The sequence below is a fragment of the Trichophyton rubrum genome, assembly GCF_000151425.1.
Source record: "Trichophyton rubrum CBS 118892 genomic scaffold supercont2.7, whole genome shotgun sequence".
In the NCBI taxonomy this organism is placed as follows: domain Eukaryota; kingdom Fungi; phylum Ascomycota; class Eurotiomycetes; order Onygenales; family Arthrodermataceae; genus Trichophyton; species Trichophyton rubrum.
In genome coordinates this window covers 1,254,883-1,274,983 of record NW_003456422.1, presented here as the reverse complement: position 1 = coordinate 1,274,983, position 20,101 = coordinate 1,254,883, and the positions used below count along the sequence as shown (strand labels likewise).

Here is a 20,101-nt window from a genome sequence, read left to right as displayed (position 1 = left end):
GGACTCGCCCGCCCCGGCAAGTCTCCGCATGGACAGTCGAGATTAACTCGATGGTACGACGGCATACGGGCGCGGATGACCATGGCGATACTTGCACCATCACCACACCTTCAGAGGGATGGGAAGTAGTAACCATAAGCTATAACTCCAACAGCAATCTAACAAGCTAACTAACTAGTAACTGGTTAACTTACATGGTTGGTGGCGTATCAGTCGCATCACGCATCCACGCTCGAACCCAGGGGGCCCATCCATCCACCCATCTACCCCTCTGCAGTTGTCTGGTTCCTCCGTTTGTATTGGCCCTTCCTACTCTCATAATCGATTGATACTAAAGATACCGGCGTTTTGCAAAAATAGCGGACCAAACTCAAGGTCGATCGCTCTGATGGCTGGCGGGCGTAAGTAACAAACAAGACCGTCAACTGGTTAAGTTAGGTAACTAAACTCTATCACTCATCCTGATTCACGCCAGAAGAAGCCGAATTGCTTGCTCTGCCTCCAATGTTCCCCATTATCAAGTCAATCGTAAGTTAATATCGTTTGATGCTGCCTAACTGATGAACTAATCAGTCGACAAGAAGCAGGTCGTTTCGTCCGGGATTACCGGAGCCCAGCGAATCGCGTCGAAGGGGAGACGTCATCTCGCAGCTGCTAGTTCCCTCAAATAACAAGAAGGAACAAGGACGGATGATGGATTTTTTGGGTTCCTGCGAAGGTGGCTTGTCAGTCCCGACTGGCTTCTCGATGGATCGAGGCTTGCCCGTGCTCGGGGATAAGAGCGCGCGATGGCGATGAAGACTCCGGCAGTCGGACCAGTTTGCTTAATATACAGCCCGATGCGCCGCAATGTTTCCTTCAATTCCATTACATTCTATCAGGCACTCGCATTGCCCATTTCGTTTGACTCACAACCGAGCCTTCGATTGAGAAAATTGTTGCCTATCGGACGAAAATTTGTCATCAGTCCGATCGAATGTTCTTGTTCGTCCGAGTGGTGTGAGTCAATTGGGCCTCGGAGTCTCCTTGGGCCTGAAGTTTGCACGCAAGGGAGGAGAGCCGGAGAGGAGGGGTCGCCTTCAGCGTATTTTGACTAAAAATGAAACAAAAATATTTCAAACTGACAGGTGGCGCGTCTTCAAGGCAGACACGATTCTCAAACCTGGCTTACTTACAGAGAGAGGGGAAAAAAATTCTCAACTTGTCACGGTCTGGGCTGGACTTGGACCGGGATGTTCTGGGCTGATGTATAGTAAGTGAGTGGTAATATAAGTACAGGACTCCATTTAGTTATTCCTGAAAATTGAAATACCCGGAGAGAGAGCCAAGGGAGGGTGGGGATGATATGCCATTTATTAGGTATTTAATAATCTATTTTATTATACATGGCGATTGCAGTGGAAATTTTCCAGGCTATGATAGCCCAATTGCAGTTCTGACTTGCCTCATCGTAATTGCTGCGTTGGCAGAGGCTTCTTCTGCTCCCTTACGAGCCACCATTCCCAAGTAGCTTTCTTTGTCTGATGAGCCAGACGACGCCACTTTTGCGTCTTCCTCCATGATTTCAACATACCGTTCTCGAATTGAGCCTAACATCTCAATTAACTTGGAGGATAGATCCTGCTTGAGAGCCTTGAAGCTGCTGTTCTCATATTCCAATGCTATTTCAGCCGGGCTCCTTCCGGTGGTGCCTGAGGGGCCAGACGTCAGGGCCTCGGCATGACTGAACATTTCAAGCAGATTGGAGACACCTGGCCTCTTCTCAGGGTCGTATGTGATGGTCGAACCTGCATCTGTCAATGCCAGACGGATCTTGTGGTGGATCTCCATTGGCGTATCGGTGACGAGGATTCTGGATCTGATGTCTGCGTCGGATTTGGACATCTTCTGCTTTGGATTCTTTAGTGACATCACTCGTTTGGCGGGTGCTTGATTGTCGTAAATTAGCATTCCAGTGCAAAGAGGAAAATCCTAGGGTGAAAAACTTACATATCATTGCTTCTGGGACAGTAAGAACAGGCCCGTGTAAGTGATTGAAACCATTGGCGACTTCGCGCGCAAATTCAATATGCTGTTTCTGATCTTCCCCTACGGGTATGTAATTTGCCCTGTTCTCCCAGTCAACAGTCAATTGCTATTTTCTCTCGAGAAATTAATGGTATATTGAGTCACGCACCGGTGGACAAGCACATCAGCGGCTTGTAGAACGGGGTATGAGAAGAGACCGAGCTTCAGTCGATTCCGCGCAGCGAGATCGAATTTCGCGTTCTCGGGTAGATTCAATTTACTCTGTCATGACAACGACGTTAGATCTTTCGCTTATTGCAGCTTAGGTGTTCATAGCTTACCTTCCACTGTGTCATCCTCGATAGATATCCTGTCGATGCGTTCACGCTTAATATCCACATCAATTCCGAATGCGCCGGCACCTATACCCTCCCCAAACAGCACATTATCAGCAACATTCTCACGAAAGCCATTTTCAATTTATGTCCTATGCAATTTTCAGACGAACATTGGATTGGTAGAATAATGTAGCCCTCTCTGGCTTTATTCCTATCGCCAACAGCACGGCGAGAGCTTCCTTCCGCCATCGTCGCAAGTCCTCTGCGGGTTTCGGTAGTGTGAGCGCATGTAGATCGACGATCGAATATATCAGTCTCGTATCTGGCGAGGAGGTATTCTGTAGGTCTACCCAGGCACGTAATGCTCCGAGGTAGTTACCGAGATGTGGAATGCCCGTGGGCTGTATACCGGAGAAAATGACTGTCTCCTTTGGCGGTGCAGGTTCAGTCGTCGTGGAACTGTACCGAAGCCATTGGGGGTTATATCTTGCGCTTAATGAGTATTCTAATGGTATATGTCGTCTGCAGCATCTCAGAAGAGATTTCTGAGAGGCCGGGGTGAACATCCTGAAGCTTGGTGTCGGTTTTCAATGTTTGCAGCCGTTGAAAGCTTTGGGAAGAGAGCTTCAAGCGTCACGTGGTAAGGTTACGGCTAAATTTAGACAATAAAGCACTTCGACTGGTGCCGATTGATGATTACTCTAGATAACCTTATGCTAGGGAATATCTACATAGAACTGCTTCCGCTGATCACGAATGAAGAATGTATGGTGATCAAGAAAGGTGGTTTGATAAGTATACAGGTCCTGATAGATGATTTGAAAAAACAGCCAGCTAGAAACACAGCATCCATCCAATATCAAACGTCATATGTTACAGATTAAAAATGTAGCAAAGGCAAGCAAAAGGGTAGAAACATGCATATCAGCCCTTTCGCCCCTCTGTGAGTGGTGCAGCTGTTCTTGTCTGTGTCTCTCTTTCAAGCATAGAAGCAAGGGATTCTGGGAACTCGGCGCCCTTCTTTGCTCCAAAATGTGCAAGTTCCTCATCAAGAGCCTTCTCAAGGCTTTTGGCTGCTGTATCCATCTCCTTTCCGACATCTATAATTTATAGTATTAGTACCAAACAGCCACTTCTAGCCCAATCTGCCAGGGACAGTGACATACCTAGAGAAGCATGCTCAAATACATTTGCTTTCATACCAACACCGTGGAAGGCGTGTTTTCTCAAAAAGGCCAACCACGCTTGGACGGCTTCCGGATGGCCATCCTGAAGCTGTATCAGCCTTCGACATGTTATACGTTCAAAGTTCTCCTTGCTCTTCTTGTGTACGAAGGGACTTCGAATGACAGTCCATCTCTCAACTATACGCGGTAGCGGTACTGGTCCGGAGGCGGGGATGTTAAGGTAGTAAGCGGCACGGAGTGCGAAATCAGCAAAGAATTCAACGTGGCGTGCGCTGTACGAGCGGAGCTGTAGGTTGCAAACTGGTAAACCGTATTCCGGTTTCCGCTTTAGAGGTTTCATGTACGCAGCCTGAACGGCTTTGGGCAAGCGAAACTTTTCTTTGTAGACTTCTAATCGGTCATTCCTGCAAGGTTAGGGTGTCAGGTCAGCCGGGCTCAGGTGCGTTGGAAAATTGAAAGGAAAGCGCAAATGTTTATTGTCGTGCTATTGAAAGCGGAGCAAACAATCTTACCATTCTTGTGGTTTACTATCTGGTTCGGGCTCGGTAAAGACTTCTCGCCTGTAGGGATCACTAGTTAGATATGATATTTCTTGATGCGGGCGTTGTGGAAAAGTAAAATCTCGCCGGCCGCCAATCTCACTTTATTTCAGGAGTTCCGGAGCTTGATTCCCCACTGCCTTTCTGTATAGCTGATAGAATCTCTGGAGGTATATCGGAGGAAGAAGAAGAAGAAGTTGAGAGAGGACGGAAGAGATTGGTGACCTGTTGAAATGCTACAATTAGCCATTGAGCTCCCATGACATCTGCAGAGAAGACAAGACCCACCTTGATTCGTTTGGTAGCTCCCAGCACGGAGCGGAAATAGGACGGCGAGAACATTGTGAGCGTGCTGGCTGTGTGTTTGCTGCTATCTCGCTGCTCGTCGCTTTGTCCAATTCAACTTTCTGCTTCAACTGCGATTTTTCTTCTCGAAATATTATATAATCACATTTTAACACCAGCCAATGAGGATCAAGCCCTGCGTCTAGGGGAGTACCATTTTGGCCTGCGGGGAGCTCCGTTTAAAAAAAATCGTTTCACCTAGGTTCAAGGCTGGAATTAATATATATAGATAAACCGCTGCTGCCCTTTTCGTTGGAAGAGTAAGAAGCTTATCTTGTTGGTCTATTGAGTTCTCGCACTTGGAAATAGACACGCTCTGTTTGGAGTGTACAAAAGAACCTGCAGAACGCCAACATTTACGCATTAACATAATTTGACTCGTGACTTTTGGCAAAGACTTAAAAAAAAAAGGGACGGCAGATAACTATGGCAGAAGCTTCTGTTTTCGAACAGGCACAGGCTGCTGTAGAATACCTCAGACCTCAGTTACCAGAGGCTTTCCAAAAGCCTCGGGTTGCTATTATTTGTGGCTCTGGCCTGGGTGGACTTGCTGATACCATAGATCCAGAGACGAAGTGCGAATTTGATTATGGCTCCATCCCGAATTTTCCCAGGTCTACAGGTAAGGAATGTGAGGATTCGTCTAGGATGTTCTATCTGATATCGTGGTACTTTACTAGTTCCCGGACATTTGGGAAAGCTGGTCTTTGGATATCTAGGGTCTAAGATCCCAGCCGTGTTGATGGTTGGAAGAGCCCAGTAAGACGCCTATCCACTCCAAACATGAATACGATGTTGACGAAAACCACAGTTTTTACGAGGGGCATTCAATGCAGAAGGTGACGCTGCCAGTGCGTATATTCAAGCTCCTTGGAGTTGAGACAGTAGTTGGTAAGGGCGTCCTAAAGAGTAGATTGTTATTGCGAATAGTGAAGAATTGGGCTAGCTGACAGGGAATAGTAACAAATGCATGCGGAGGGTTGAATCCCGACTATGTTGTAGGAGACGTGGTCATACTCAACGACGTTCGTCTTTTCCACAACCTCAGGCAACTTTGGAATCTGTTACTAAAAGTCGCTTTCCACTGCAGCATTTATTCCTTGCTGGCATTTCAGGAGCTCACCCCCTGCGTGGGCCAAATGCCGAAGAGTTCGGGACTCGCTTTCCGCCACTGTCCGATGCATACGATTTAAAACTGCGCCGGACAGCACACCGAGCTTGGAAAAAAGTTGTGCCTGCGGAATCAAAGCGACGCATCCATGAAGGAGTATATGCGTACTGTTCTGGCCCAAGGTGAGGCTAAGCCCTTGAGAATTTGGAAAAAGGTATCATCACGTGCTTGCAGAGAACTAGAGGGCTAATAATACTGCTAAAAATGTAGCTTCGAGACTCGAGCTGAGTGTCGGATGATGAGAATGTTGGGTGCCGATACAGTTGGTATGTCGACTGTACCGGAAATCATTGTGGCACGGCACTGTGGCATGAAGGTACTTGCCCTGAGCCTGGTAACAAATAACTGTGTCTTGTCACCGGCTCCTCGTGGCGATGACCATCTGCTTCAGAAGTCGACGGCAGAAGAGCTCAACATTATCGTTGACGAAGGCAAGGCCAACCACGAGGAAGTGCTGGAAGCTGGTCGAGAGGCTGCGTCAGACATGCAGGTACGCAGCACACCAAATCCATGGACACCTAAGCAAGCCCAATGATATGATAGCTAACCTTGTTGCCCAACCACATAGAAACTTGTCTCGCAAGCTGTTGAGGACATGTTTGCTCAATGATTGGGCGAACACGGAAATCTGGCGTTGTGATATCGCCCCGCTTGACTCGACAGCAGACAGGCCCCGTCACATCTAGGGTCATCGATGTATAGAGAGTTAGATATACAGTCAGTCCCCAAGGGCAATTGTAATCATTTCATTGGCCTGGCACGCTTTGCCTTTAATTTCTTGTAATATGCCTTCTTCCCGCTGGCCTTGGCTTCCTGAATTTCAGCATACTTGCGCTTGAAGCGGCCGCTCTCTTTCTCAGCAGCCATTATTTCTTCTGCAAAATTGTTCTTGCGCTCTTTCTTTGTGATACGGGCGCTGAAGAATTCGGTGGGTCCTTCAATTATTGTACCAACCTGGGAATACTCTGGTATCTTGGCCTTGCCATTCTCCTTCTTGTAGTGGCGGTGAGGATCTAGTACGGATCTCATGCGGAGAATCTGAAGATCCCGCTTTAATTCGGGAGTAACTACGGTCTTGGGTAGATTGAACCACTTCGGCCCAGAAGTTGGTTTTTCCTTGTTCTGACCACTCGTTAGCATGGTGTTCAACTAGGTGTGTTCGTTTTATAATGGGTGATTAAATTGCAAAAGGGTCGAGCATTGTTCAGAGTAACTATGATTAAAAGAAACTTTCATGGGAGCAGCATAGTCCAAGACGGACTACAAACCTGCGTCAAGAGCACAAGGCTTGGGATAATTTTTCCTCATAACGGACTCGAGGGATAGTGTGAGTGAAAAAAAAGGAGGTTTATTATGGGCTTACCTTGACAAGCGGTTGTTCCACTGTGTGAATGGTCTCAGCAAGCTTCTTTGCCGACTCCGGGACCAGTCTGGATTTGTCGATAGTAGCAATGCTATTGGACTGCCGCACATACGGCTGAACTGCTTGCTTATGGTTTAAACTCGGGACTCTGCAGGGTATATCAGTATGAAAGTACAATATAAGGTAAAAAAAAAAAAAAATTTGGGGTGCAGAAAGTACACACTTTGGCCGCGAGGCAGAGCCGCCGACCTCCTGTCCTGTAGCGAGGGAGACGGCTCCGTCATCACCGTCCTGCTTGCTAGAGCTGCCAGACGCCTTCTTCAACCTTTTTTCAGCTTCGAGCAAGAGACTCTGGATCTGCTCTTCAGAGAGCTCCTCCTCGTCCTTCTCCATCTTGGAGGCTGGATTCACGACCACCACTTCAACAGACATGCTTTCCGCCTGAGCCGTCCCTTGTGCAGCTCGAGAAGGAGGTTCAAGTAGCTCGACAGGCCATCGCACTGCCCTTATTCTCCCTCTATTATGCGTCTTTCTTCTCTTCTGTTGACATTCAAAAAGTGAAAAAAGAAGAAAACCCGAATTTTTTTTTTCTCTTGTGCGAGTAAAGTTAAATATAATATCATCACGTGATATGATTATTGCGCCCGCGAAGGGGAGTGGAATTGCCCAATTAGGATAAAGCAACTGCTTTTTTTCTGCTTGTTTTTTTCGCTCTTTTTTTTTTTGCTTCGTATTTCCAAATCATCTTTGACGGATCGAAGGGGATGTTTTGGTGATGTTTTCTTCTTCGAGACAAACAGACAGGGAGACAGGGAGACAGGGAGACAGAGACAGACGACAGCACAGAGAGACAGACAGACGGGGGAGCTCAACGAACCCGCCGTAGACGACCGAAGCGACCACGCCACCTGATTGCCCAGCTGCAATGCAGGCCAGATCCCCCCTTTGCGCCCAACTGTCCCAATAATAACAACGCATCGAATCCCCAAGGGGTGGCCGAACGTCGAAATACACGCGACGCCGCACACGATTGGAGACAGAGTTGCGAGCGAGGGGAGGCCCTTTGGGACGTCAAGCAACGCTTCGCTGGTGCTTCATTGGCGCCCAATCTTGGGCGGATAGGGCTGCCAAGGGGGGGTGGACAGCGCATCCGATTCGAGGACCAGCTGCCGCTGCCGGAGACGGTGTTCCAATCCTTGACCGGGTTCGCAGCCCATGATTGGGGCGCTGGGAGGTGATTGTTTGGTGAGCGGCCGCTGTCTCATGGCTGTTCTGGCTGGCTGGCGTATGGAGAGAGCCCATCACTGGTGTGCCGTCATCGTCTGGACGCGCTGCTCGCTGGAGCATGGAGATGTCATCGAGGGATTCGGGTGCGCGGTTACACCGAGAAGCAGGTACCTGCGAGACGGCGATGGGCGCAGAGACTGGAGGCACGCCCGTCCTCTATAGTCGAGTAGTTATTATTATATATAGTCCGTTTTCCTCAGCAGTTGTCGTCCTCAGTAGTTTATATTGGATGCTGGTAACCTAGGACCAGCTCCTTTATTGGTTTTTTCCCTCCTCCAAGCTACCAGAAAAGAAGCTCTTCTCCTTCGTCTTCCTCGTCTTCGTCTTTCTCTGCCTTTCCCCTTTAACTCGAACTAATCCTTGCCATCGCGACGGAAGAGCGTCCTAGAAGAAGAAAAGAAGAACCGCCAACTAATTAGCCATCCTCAGCTCAAGGCGCACTCCCGTCTGGCGGCTGCGAGACCCGTCGTCCTGCCCATATAACATCTCGCTCGAGGGCGCAGCATCCCGTCTCCTCTGCTCTTCGCTGCTCCGGCCTCACCTCCCCACCCAACACGGTAACACTTTAGGCCTCTTTTCCTCGCGGCCCTTTTTCACCGCCACTCGACCAGCAGCTCTTCACGACTTCGATCCGGCCTGCCGTCCTCCTTCGCAGATAGCCAGCATCGCCGCATCTCGCATCGGACGCAGACGACGACGGACTGAAGGCGTCAACAGACAACTCGCACCAGAGCCAGCCAGCCAGCCAGCCAGCCAGACAGACACACACACGCACTCACACTTATGGAGCAACAAAACCAGGCTGCGGGCCAGCCATCGCAATCCGCTCGTCAGAACCTCATGCACCACCAGCCAGCGTCGTCGCAGCCGCAGTCACAGCAGTCGCCGCCGGTATATGACACCCGGAATGGGGGCCACTATGGTTCGTCCAGCTGCTTTCTCCTGCTCTTCCTCTTCTGTTTGCTGCAAAATAACACCCAAAAAGATATATATGTGCTGACATCACGGCTTTCTCTCCTCCAGGCGCAAGCGCAGCGGTATGTCTAAAGAGAGAATTATACTCCCTCTTCTCCCTCTTCCCCCCACATACACACGTTTGATCAGCAGTAATCCTCTCCATAGAGATGGTTCGATGCTTGTCCTATAGACACACACATAGATATACGAAAGGCCGGACACTAATTGGTTGTTTTTGATGGACCAGCTCTCTGCACAAGGATACGCGCCGGTTCCAGAGCTATATGCAGGTACATGGGCAAACGTATGGAGTCGCATAACCCATCTTTCTACCCTCACCATTCTGGAAGCACGCGCGCTAACCGTTGAATCATGGCGGAACAGGTCAATCAGGGCCTCCAGGGCTCTGCGCGTGATATCTTGACGACATACTGGCAGCACACCATCAACCACCTCGAGTCTGATAACCATGACTACAAAATCCACCAACTACCGCTGGCACGTATCAAAAAGGTGATGAAAGCCGACCCGGAAGTGAAGATGATTTCCGCCGAAGCGCCCATCCTGTTCGCCAAAGGCTGCGACGTATTCATAACTGAATTGACCATGCGCGCCTGGATACATGCCGAAGACAACAAACGACGTACCTTGCAGCGATCAGACATTGCAGCTGCTCTGGCCAAGTCAGACATGTTTGATTTCCTGATCGATATTGTTCCCAGGGAAGAAGCTACATCTCATACCAAACGGTCAGCTCCCCAGGCCCCCGGTGCCCCTCAGGCGCCAGGACATGGCCAGCTACCACCCCAGCCACCAGGTGTACCTCAGCAGCACCCCATGGGCCCTCCAGAGTACGGCGCCATGGGACAGCATCCCCTCGGCCAGGAACAGGACTACAGACAGCAGCCTCCCATGTACGGTGGGGCAGTACAGTCAGACCCTGCCTACGGCCATCCCCAACCCCAGATGTTTGGCGAGATGTATGGATATTCTCAATTACCCCCTCAGCAGGTGAGTGTACTCCCCCGCGTGCTATACAGTTTTGTTTCCAAGGCTTCCCTCCCTCATGCATCGGTGCCTAACCTTCCACTTTACAGTGATCAAAGTTGAAAGCAGCCGATTGAGCTCCGGATGTCGGTGCGAGCGACCCTGAGATTTTCCTTCTAATTCATATGTTACATACCAAGTCGGTGCACTATCAAAGTAGATTCCCAAAAGGGCGACTCGACAATCGCTCTCTAGGGATTAATGGGCAAGAAAACGGAGCTCCTGGTGGGACGAAACCTTAATTATATACGTTTTTATTATTCTTATGACCTGTCATTCTAAGCTCACTACTCTCACCTCCGTTGCCCTTTTCAACCACTTCTTGATACCTTTTTCCCTTCCCCCCTCCCTCATTCTTGGTGCCCGTCGAGACTCAGAGATGTGGGTTGTTACTAAGTATTGATTGTCGTTTGCTGGGTGCTATCGTTATCATTTCCGCCTGCCTACCCTACCACTGCTTATTCCGCTGCTGTCCGTCTGTTCGCCCGTCTCTCCCGTCCCCTTACATGAAAAGAATTTGGTATCATCAAGCCGTGCATCTTCCTCCTTGCCTCGCCCCTTATTTCAAATTATCCTGTTCCATTCCCAAGGCTTCTCTTGTACAGTTTTCAACATCTCTCAATGGGGCATATTAATAAGATTGCAAGGCGGGGAGGCGTCTGAAGGTAGCGTCAACCGTGGCGGGTATATATAGTACATAACGACGTGTATATTTCAAAGAAAGATCCCCCTCCGTTGTTCTTGAAGACATGACATCGGGCTCGGCTCGGTTCGGTTCAATACTTCTTTCCAAACCGATTTGACAGGCTGAATTTGCTGTCTGGCTTGGATGGACTTTGTACCGCTCGAGAAAGCCTATGTAAATGTTAGTGTGAGTCGTTTGGCCAGTTTTTGTGTTCTCCAAGATACTGTAAGATAACGGCGAAAGCGGGTAGACAGAGACTTACTTTTCAAGCAAGACTGGTCCGTTCATAGGATCAACGCGTCCGTACTTCTTGTTTCTCACCGCAATGTCGTAATACTCATCGGTGTTTTCGGCCATCATCAATTGGACAGTTTGTTGTAATTCATCAAGGTTTTCTCGTAGGATGGGGACTTCTAAACTATCCACGAATTTCGACAGGTAGTCTGCATCTCGGGCCAATGCAGCAACCCCGTTTGGATTGATTATTTTAACCTCAGGATCGAGTGGGAGGGCCTGGTGATTGAAGTTTTAGACAAGTACAACCTGCGTCAAGTTGGAAGCAAGAGACCACTTACTATAACCCTATTAGCAACATGGCTGAGGGCATCGAAATATATAAGCTCCTTGATCTCCGTTGGCAGACCGAGAAGCGTAGAGTTCATGATGTTCGACAAGAATCTCGTCAGCGTCTGCATGTAATTGCTTGGTTCCATTTGTAGCTTAGGTGCATTCCAGTCGTATTCAGCTGTTTCGATAAGGTCGTCGATCTTCGAGTTGACGACCTCGAAGATCCGTTTCTCAGCGGCTTTCTTGTTCATGCGGAACTTCTCCGTGGCATTAAGGGCGATAGGACCCTCGCCGGAGTTGGATGATCGGGCAGCTGCCAGAAGAACTTCGAGTTCCTGACATGCAATTTCGAAGTGCTCCAGGTTTATGAGGATTTGCACTATTTGGCCAAGGTATTGCGAACCCAGGCGCTCTGTGAGCATTTCGCATACTTTGTTGCAGAGGAGCTCATCCAGTGACTGTAAAATTTTTTAGTAACTGAAGCGATGAATTGAAAGAGATTGTGAAGAGAAGTTTGAATAACCGGAGGGAGTCATAAACGTACACTTCGAACGGTTTCATCTATAACAGCTGGATGATTGAAGTTGTCTCCTGAGAAATAGTAGAACTGGTTTAAAAGGTTTCTGATATCGATGCAGCACAAAGGATACATCTGTGAGAACGGTAGGACACAAGGATAGCTGCATTACCGTTAGGAAAAATCAGATGTATCAAGGGGCATATGATAAAGTCTTACGTTTGTTCTTCTCGAGGTTTCTCGGGAGTATACCAGCTGACATTTAGGACTTTGTCATACTCCTCGTCACTCCGGATGGGCATGGGCATGTAATCATCTGTTTGAACGATCTGATGCAAAGTAAGCAACTAGTGATAGAAATACAAGATAAGCACTAACCTCTTGGAAATCATCACTAAATCTCCTTTTTAGTAGTTCTGTATATTTTTCGAATAATGTAAGAAGAAGTCTATCAAATGGGCCAACAGAGAATGACTTGAAGGCAAATTAAGTTAGCAGTCTAATAGTGGTGGTTGGGAGGAGAGGTGGACATACGCTCATAGTTTGCATAAAAAGAGTAATGAGATTCTTGATCTTAAGGATATCCTCCGAGTTATCAACTGTCGGCAACGCCTTTGAAATCAACCCGACAGCAGTCTGAGACATTGAATCCCATAGTTCTTCGACCTGTTTTCAGGGATATAATTAATTTACTCTTTGATAAATAAACGAGTGAGAGCCACTTACATCTACAGGAGATCTCAACTCGGGGACTCTCTTCATTGTAGCTCGCTCAACCAAGGCAAAACCAGCAATCTCTTCCAGCAGAGTATGCAGACTCGAGCCATCTTCTGACAGTAAAGTGATGGAAGTAGGCAGCAGGAGATCCTTTTGCTGTCTTCTCGTCGTCGCATACTCAACCTGGAACTTGTCCATCTGGCCCAGAGACTGGTGTATATGCATACACTCCAGCAAGGGCGAGAAGTCCACTTGCAGGTCATCATTATAAAGTAAATCAAACTCCTCCATCTCATCAGACACTAGTTCGATAGCTGAATTGAGTTTAAACCGCGACAGGTAGGGTATCTTCTCACTACGCTCTGCTAGCCTCTCCTTTCGCTTATCCGTGTGGAATAGCGATAGTTCACCTAGGTACTGCGACATTTCACGAATGCGGTATAACCACGTATTCAAATCGTCCATGACCGCATCCGCAATCGCCTTCTGCGTCATTGGTACGGATCGCTGTATCACTTCTGCGATCTTATACTGCGTGACACCCTTGAGGTGGACATTCTGCAACTCATCTAGAGCTCTGAGCGCGGCATAATGGTTCTTCTTAGCAAGTAGTTCATGAACTTGGTTTGCGAGGCGGAGAACCTCCAGACAATCCTGCAGGGCCTTGGAGGTCTCGTCGATGTTCTGGCGATGGCTGCGCGATTCAACAAGGGCCTTCTTTTGTTCGGCTAGGCGCTTTGTACTGGCGAGGATGGATTGGTTGAGGTCGAGGATCTCCTGGGTGAGGTTGACGGTACCTTCGCGGACTTGAAGGAGTTGGTTGACCGAAGAGACAAAGTCTTGGTGTGTAGAGTTGCATATGCTTTCGATTTTTGCTTCCCGGTCGTCTGCAAACTTCGTGAGGGAGTGTAGGAGCTGTGTTGTTCGGTTTCCATGGCTATATTCGCGAATAGAAGGAATGAGTTGGTCGAGGTAGTCGGTGTCCGAGGAGGATAGGACAATCTGTCAAAGTATTGTTTACTTAGCCGGAATAGCATACTATCAAGCGGCTTATCATTGACTTACCTGGTTCAGGACGGAGGAGAGGTCATTACGATGTGATATCGGGGCAGGCATCTTGATTAATTGATGTAAACTGAGATGAGGTAATAAGAAAAGAAAACGTTGCGCATTGTTCTTCTCATTGGAAGGATGCAGTATTAAAGACCCGAGATAATGCGCTGTTACCCTTGCTCAAGGGTATATCAGCTAGCAAACGACCACCCCGTCGCATCGTCCATCACTATCGCGAGGTTTTGATATCTATCTAAACGGAGTATCGCAATCATGTATTTGATTATATAAGCACTCAGTTTAATCATCACGTGATGCAGGAAGGGCCAAGTCGAAAGTGTTTGAGACCAAAAAAAGTCATAGATATTAAACAGCCTTGTATAGCTAGCTAATGAAAGGATAACGGCATGAACCAAGTGAACGACTTTGCATAAGCTATATTTAGTCTGACCTACGGCAAAAAGTGCGGTGTGAATGTGGACCAAAGTTGGACTAGCGGCCAAGGGCGCACTCGGTTTGATTATCCTGACTTCTGTGAACACCCAAGTACCATCCCTCTTCGATCAGCTCAGTCTCGGTATCTTGCCAGTACTGGAATTTGCCCCCGTCTTCACTCTTGAAGTCAAGATCGCTCAGGCGAAGCTCAAGGGGTTCATTATGTTTCTGTGGAACCTGCAAAAAACCCGTTAGATACGGTGTACACATGAATGTTGATGAAAGAAGAAGATGCCACTGAGACCTTGTATATCCAGTTCAGTATGCATGAAACCCTACCTTGACGAATATTGTGCAGTCTCTCAGCGTCATGGAGATAGCTCTCTCCTCTGGTGACGCATGGATACCTGCCAGCCCCACAGCGTTCATCTGGCGCTGCTTGTCTCGAAGTTTGAGCAGCGTTGGGTTTTGGTATATGAAGGCAGCTACTCGGCGAGCATCGTCGGGGCTATCAATGATCACCGATACCGCGGACATGACGTCCTCGAGCCTGTTTGAGATGAAATCAAAAGGACAGAATGACCTCTTGACATGAGGCTGTTCAGCTTTCTTGTCCATGGTTGCTCCCTGACTGGTTGTAAATTGCCTCTTTTCCCGTAGAGCACAGGTGCGGCATCGGCGAGAGTCTGGAGGCGCAGAGGGAGACTGGACGAGCCATTTGGGCTTGAACTCCCAGAGCGTTGTGCCTGAGCCGGGGGAGGCAGTCATGTCCTTGATGAGAAGGCCAAATGGCTCGTCGGTGCAGAGATAGACACCTCGCCGCTTCCTGGGCCGGCGGTCCTGCGCTTCATCATCCCTCAGACGCTCATTGCAGGCCGCAGTGAGGCCGTCCGGTAGCCTGACAAGTTCCTGCGAGACGAGCTCCTCATCTCGGAACAGCGAGCGGATCTGAGAGTCGAACCTGCGGGTAATCTTCAGGTAAGGTGTTCCTGAGGCGATTTTCTTCCTCAAACGGAGCAGTTTGTCCGGATACGCAGCTTGAGCTTGACCCAATCCTGCTCGTGATTTGGTGCCTGAGACGTCCGAAGCTCTGGCGGGGGCAGCAGAGGGATGGGGAGTAGAGGAGATACTGTAGACTATGTTGGCGGCACCCTCTGCCAGATAGGTCAACTTGACGCCCGCCGTAAGTTCCAGCATGGGTGTAAACGCTGGGACAGGCTCCCAGGATGCCTCGCGATGCCTGCAAATCTCATATGCAAGGTGCTATTATTATTTTCATTGTTGACTCCACCAGCTTTATTTTTGCGCTTTTGGTCTTTTTTTTTTTCTTCTCTCCCGATTCGAGGAGGATGCGGGATGTCACGTGGAGGCATGTTTAGGTAATCTCAACGTCAATATCAAAACAACAAAGACGAGGATGGAGATGGAGATGAACAAGAGACCTCGAGGTACCAGGTTAAGAGAGGTCTGGAGTCCTGGACAAGTAGAGTAAAAGAAGCAGAAGCAGCAGAAGGAGAAGATAGCAAAAAAAAGCAGGAAGAGGCCAAAATTGAAGGTGACTGCCGCCCTTCACTGACCCGAGTCTCCTTCAAAGGCCAGATGAGAGCCAGCCATGGAAATGAGATACCCAGATACCTCCAACGAGCCAGTAATAAAAAGAAGCAGGAGAGGGAGAAGAATTAAAGTGAATACGGTGGAATTGGCCCTAGAAGTGATGCAAGGCTTCTTGGCCTTATTCTACCTCTTCCTTGCCGTATAATAATACCCCCTTTTCACTCTCTTCTTTTCTTCTTTCTTTCTTCCTTTCTCTGCACAGCTTTAAATATATATCTAAGTATACCTTATGATATGTAATGTCTTGGAGTGTATACTTTTAATATATATAGCTGTGTCTATCTTATCCTATATGTTTGATATCCTCTATATATCAATAGTTAATATGGATAATAACAGATGATACATATATATCCTCTCTAGGGTGTCTAGCCCCTAGATTCCTGGAATATACAGTGACTGTCTGGGCCTCTGTCACTCCTAGAAAGTAAGTCTCTTCTTCTTCTTCTTCTTCTCCTCCTCCTCCTCCTCCAGCTTCTTCCGCTTCCACTGCCTTCTGCCTGCGTCCTCGCTGTCCCTGCCCTGTCTCCGCTCTGCTGTGTTCTTCCTCCTCCCCCTCTTTCTTGCTGACTTAATGAGTGACAGCAGCAACTCCTAGTGGACAAGCCTAGTGGACAAGCAGACTGTCGGCCTGCCCGATGCTGGCAGTGGCTGTCCAGCCTGTGCAGCAGCTGTCCGCCCTTGTGCCTACACAGTGCCTGGTAAGCAGACACTTCCTGCACTCTCCTTGCACTCTCTTCTTCTTCTTCTTCTTCTTCTTCCTATCTCCTCCTCCTCCTCCTCTTCCTGCCCAGAAAGGAGGGGCTGGCAACTGGCAGAAAAAAAGAGGGGTTTGACGTCCGCCTCCGCCTTTGCTCTCCGCCTCCCAGCCTCCTCCCGCCGTCGAGTCTACTTAAACCTCGTCGTCGTCCTTCTTCCGCCCTCTTTTTCTTTTCCTCCTTCTCGTCCTTTTCTTCTTCTCTTCATCCTCGTCCTCATCTTCATCTTCGCCTCCAGCAGCTGTTCAGTCGCTCTGTCCAGCGCAATTCCTCTGCCAGTTCCTCTGTTGCTATCTCTACTCCGTCCGATTCAGCTATTTTCTACTCACAACTATCCTCTATCCGCCGTTTCTCACCTTTCTTCCGTTTCTCCCTATCTTCAACTCTGTGGTCCAGCCCAATTGACAGCCAGGTAGGCCTTCAGACCAAGATACCCTCGTATATATCATATCCTGACTGGTGACAGTTGTCAAGACGAAATGTCGAGACTCGCAAGCAGTCCTCGGTCCTCCGAGCAGGCTAATTCTCGCAATGGCTCGCCAGAGACGAGACTCACTGCGTTTTCTCCAGAGCATTCTCGTTCCCAGCAGTTTGCTCCCGCTTCTTCTGACTTGCCCCTTCGTACCTCTCTGAGACGCTCCATCTTTCAGCAGTAAGTCACTTTATATATCAATTTCTCCTTTCTCTGCTTCATCTTCTTCATTCTCCTCGGTTTCTTCAATTTCTTCGTTTTCTACTCAGATTTTTCTGACTCAGTGTCCAGGGAAGCACAAAATCCATTTATTACTGTTCCTCCTCCTGGCTTCTCTTCCGGTCGTATTCAGCTTTCTCCCACTGCATGCAGTTTCACTCCTGGCAGTTTCGACAGAAACGCATTGTCTGGCCCCATGTCTTCTCCTACCTTCATCCAGGACCAGAATCCTGCCAATCTTGCTGATCTAACTAAGACTTCTGTTCCTGATACTCCTGGCCTTGTCAGTGCCTTCACTCCTCGTGGCTCTGTTGATTTTGGTCCAATTGGCGGTGCCAGAGTCTCTCCTCCTTCTTCTTCCAGCTCCAAATACATTCCCGGTCCCTATGCCATGTACTACCAACAAGGCCATTTTGATGCTGAGAACAGAAATCGTGCATTTGTCATCGAAGGTGTCCCAGTGGACATGCCTTACCATGATATTGCTGCAATCTTCAATGTAAGAAATTTTTGCATCTTTTCTCCTCGTTTTGCCTCATCTTCGTTTTCTTTCTTTGTTTCCCTACTAACACATTCTCAGCACCGTGAATTCAACACAGTCAAGGGACCCGTCCTCTCTGAGCTTGCTTCTCATGGCAGAATCTACGTTGGTTTCACGGACATCTACGAAGCAAAGATGGCCGCCGTCAAAGCAAAGTCCTTCTTCGCCAATTGGCGTTTCCATGCCTTGACTGCAAAGGAGTTCGCCCAAAAGTTTGAGCCTTCGCTTGCCCCAACCACCTCCGACTATGAAGGACAAATCTTCGCAACTGTCTATTACAATAGTGGTCCTGAGGAGACAGATGGCCGTATCATCTCTCACTCTTTCAAGGCCTTGCTCTCCACCTACGGTGAAGTCAAAGCCTTCCACAGCATTCCCACTGATCACAACAACATCGTCAATTTCCATGTTGAATTCAGTGATACTCGCGCTGCCGACAACGTCGTTTCTGGCCTCAATGGCTCTTCTCTTCCTGTAAGTCTTCTTTCCCTACTTGACCTAGGTTTTTCTCTTGCTCATATATCATCCCACAGGAGTGCGTCATCGATGTCAAGTACTTCAAACCTGATGTCACTTATCATGCACATGCCCATCACCCAGTTGAAGAGCCTGCTCCTCGCACTTCTCCAATTATCATGAACGACCGCGCTATTCCCATGGCCCGTCGTCGAAGCTTTGCCTCCCCTAACCCTTACATGGAGCTCAGCCCAACCGGGCCGTTCTACCATCCCCATTGGTGATCCTGCAGTTGCAACTTGGAACCGCAGATCTGATGAGTGCCACAACTTCCGTTCTCGTCATGGCTCTGGACGTAACCGCAACAGTACTCATAACAACATGAACCAGAACCATGTTGACATTGAACGCATTCGTCTTGGCCTCGATGTCCGCACTACAGTTAGTATTATACTCTTTTCCTTCCCAATGCCTTGTCTAACTTTGAGCTCATCTAGATCATGCTCCGCAATATCCCGAACAAAATTGATCAAGCTATGCTTAAGGATATCGTGGATGAGACTAGTCATGGCAAATACGACTTTATGTATCTTCGCATTGGTAAGAAGCTTACTTTCCTTTCGTCTTCAGTTTACATCAGCTAACCTGTTATAGATTTTGCCAACAACTGCAAGTCAGTTTACACTCCCTCTGATAATCACATCATGAGCTTACTCCTAATCATCCAATAGCGTCGGCTATGCATTCATCAATTTTGAAGATGTAGGTCGCCTCCCTGTCGTCCGTCTATCTGACATTCGATGCTAACTTGCCATATAGCCAATTGACATTATTGATGTGAGTTCCACATCTATATGTCAACCAACTAAAAAAAGCACTTACTAACTAGCATACAGTTTGCCAAAGCCCGTGCTGGTCGTTCTTGGTATTTCATTCTTATATCCATCTGCTCATACCCACATTTACTAATCTTCCCAATAGGAACTGCTTCAACAGTGACAAAGTTGCTGAGATTTCCTACGCCAGTAAGTGTTTTAATCTTTCTTAATTTGTCGTGTATATATAATAACACCGTACCAGCCATTCAAGGAAAAGACTGCCTTGTTCAAAAGTTCCGCAACAGCTCTGTTATGCTCGAACATCCCTCGTTCCGCCCAAAGGTAAGCATATCACCGATATATCACCCTTTTTCTCATTTAACAGCCTCACTAACAACTTTTAGATCTTTCATACTGGCATTGGCCCAATGGCTGGCACTGAAGACCACTTCCCTGGCCCTGACAACCCATCCAAGATGCGCCGCAGTGTTGAAAATGCCGAGCATGTCGGTATGCACATCATTGCCCATCGCCGTATTTATGCAGTATCTGACTCTCCTTACAGGCTTGTTCGCTCCTAGAGTCGGTCAGCAATACCGTGATGAGCAACGTCGTCGTCGCTCTCAGTTCGACCGTGGCACTACCGCAGCCGAGCGTGAATCTCACTGGACTCGTGACTGGCCAGCCCACTCTGATCGCATGGAACAGATGAGTTCTAGCATTATGAGTCCTTGGTATGAACCAGCCGGTGGCAGTCGCCATCATCACCATCTCTCTGGATAATTCATCCTCATACTTACCGATCTTTCATACCATCATGCACTTGAACTTTCCGGTTCAACTAAAGTGACACCACATCGTCGATCTCGATGCTTTTTTGTTCCTTGCCTCGTCTCTTTATCTTCAATTATCTTTGTGGCAATTTTTTCACTCTTTTAGCATTTTTCCTTCTTCTCTACATGTATTATCTTTTCCATCTTTCCATCTTTCCTTCTACTTCCCTGCTTT

The 20,101-nt window shown here is 48.2% G+C and overlaps 9 protein-coding genes across 10 annotated transcripts; 4 read left to right on the top strand and 5 right to left on the bottom strand.

Annotated features, from left to right (window-relative positions):
* Positions 1–1,413: 1,413 nt before the first annotated feature.
* Positions 1,414–2,911, bottom strand: TERG_06454 (tryptophan--tRNA ligase; the record flags this gene model as incomplete). The annotated part of the gene is made up of 5 exons (XM_003233417.1): positions 1,414–1,928; positions 1,990–2,108; positions 2,177–2,289; positions 2,349–2,429; positions 2,516–2,911. 5 exons carry the CDS (start codon positions 2,909–2,911, stop codon positions 1,414–1,416), a joined length of 1,224 nt encoding a protein of 407 aa, XP_003233465.1.
* Positions 2,912–3,269: 358 nt separating this feature from the next.
* On the bottom strand, positions 3,270–4,413 carry TERG_06453 (mitochondrial 37S ribosomal protein RSM10; the record flags this gene model as incomplete). Its single annotated transcript, XM_003233416.1, has 5 exons — positions 3,270–3,445; positions 3,512–3,936; positions 4,045–4,092; positions 4,175–4,296; positions 4,360–4,413. The coding sequence occupies 5 exons, from the start codon at positions 4,411–4,413 to the stop codon at positions 3,270–3,272; spliced, it is 825 nt and encodes a 274-aa protein (XP_003233464.1).
* Positions 4,414–4,842: 429 nt separating this feature from the next.
* Positions 4,843–5,713, top strand: TERG_12409 (uncharacterized protein; the record flags this gene model as incomplete). Its single annotated transcript, XM_003233415.2, has 5 exons — positions 4,843–5,038; positions 5,097–5,175; positions 5,228–5,307; positions 5,377–5,441; positions 5,507–5,713. The coding sequence occupies 5 exons, from the start codon at positions 4,843–4,845 to the stop codon at positions 5,711–5,713; spliced, it is 627 nt and encodes a 208-aa protein (XP_003233463.2).
* Positions 5,714–5,961: 248 nt separating this feature from the next.
* TERG_12408 (uncharacterized protein) lies at positions 5,962–6,273 on the top strand (the record flags this gene model as incomplete). The annotated part of the gene is made up of 1 exon (XM_047751368.1): positions 5,962–6,273. The coding sequence occupies one exon, from the start codon at positions 5,962–5,964 to the stop codon at positions 6,271–6,273; it is 312 nt and encodes a 103-aa protein (XP_047606916.1).
* A 55-nt stretch (positions 6,274–6,328) lies between these two features.
* TERG_06451 (uncharacterized protein) lies at positions 6,329–7,382 on the bottom strand (the record flags this gene model as incomplete). Its single annotated transcript, XM_003233414.1, has 3 exons — positions 6,329–6,709; positions 6,951–7,098; positions 7,174–7,382. The coding sequence occupies 3 exons, from the start codon at positions 7,380–7,382 to the stop codon at positions 6,329–6,331; spliced, it is 738 nt and encodes a 245-aa protein (XP_003233462.1).
* A 2,328-nt stretch (positions 7,383–9,710) lies between these two features.
* Positions 9,711–10,304, top strand: TERG_06449 (uncharacterized protein; the record flags this gene model as incomplete). Of its 2 annotated transcripts, XM_047750193.1 has the most annotated exons (2): positions 9,711–10,205; positions 10,292–10,294. In XM_047750193.1, 2 exons carry the CDS (start codon positions 9,711–9,713, stop codon positions 10,292–10,294), a joined length of 498 nt encoding a protein of 165 aa, XP_047606915.1. The 2 variants fall into 2 exon arrangements, with proteins under 2 accessions (XP_047606915.1, XP_003233460.2); XM_003233412.2 differs by having other exon boundaries at positions 9,711–10,304.
* A 2,390-nt stretch (positions 10,305–12,694) lies between these two features.
* Positions 12,695–13,843, bottom strand: TERG_06448 (uncharacterized protein; the record flags this gene model as incomplete). The annotated part of the gene is made up of 2 exons (XM_003233411.2): positions 12,695–13,729; positions 13,793–13,843. The coding sequence occupies 2 exons, from the start codon at positions 13,841–13,843 to the stop codon at positions 12,695–12,697; spliced, it is 1,086 nt and encodes a 361-aa protein (XP_003233459.2).
* Positions 13,844–14,272: 429 nt separating this feature from the next.
* Positions 14,273–15,412, bottom strand: TERG_06447 (uncharacterized protein; the record flags this gene model as incomplete). Its single annotated transcript, XM_003233410.1, has 2 exons — positions 14,273–14,452; positions 14,555–15,412. The coding sequence occupies 2 exons, from the start codon at positions 15,410–15,412 to the stop codon at positions 14,273–14,275; spliced, it is 1,038 nt and encodes a 345-aa protein (XP_003233458.1).
* A 1,654-nt stretch (positions 15,413–17,066) lies between these two features.
* TERG_06446 (uncharacterized protein) lies at positions 17,067–19,876 on the top strand (the record flags this gene model as incomplete). Its single annotated transcript, XM_003233409.1, has 13 exons — positions 17,067–17,239; positions 17,351–17,777; positions 17,859–18,293; positions 18,353–18,537; positions 18,587–18,716; positions 18,773–18,875; positions 18,930–18,948; positions 19,007–19,037; positions 19,172–19,200; positions 19,257–19,300; positions 19,356–19,435; positions 19,498–19,603; positions 19,659–19,876. The coding sequence occupies 13 exons, from the start codon at positions 17,067–17,069 to the stop codon at positions 19,874–19,876; spliced, it is 1,980 nt and encodes a 659-aa protein (XP_003233457.1).
* Between the last annotated feature and the right edge of the window lie 225 nt (positions 19,877–20,101).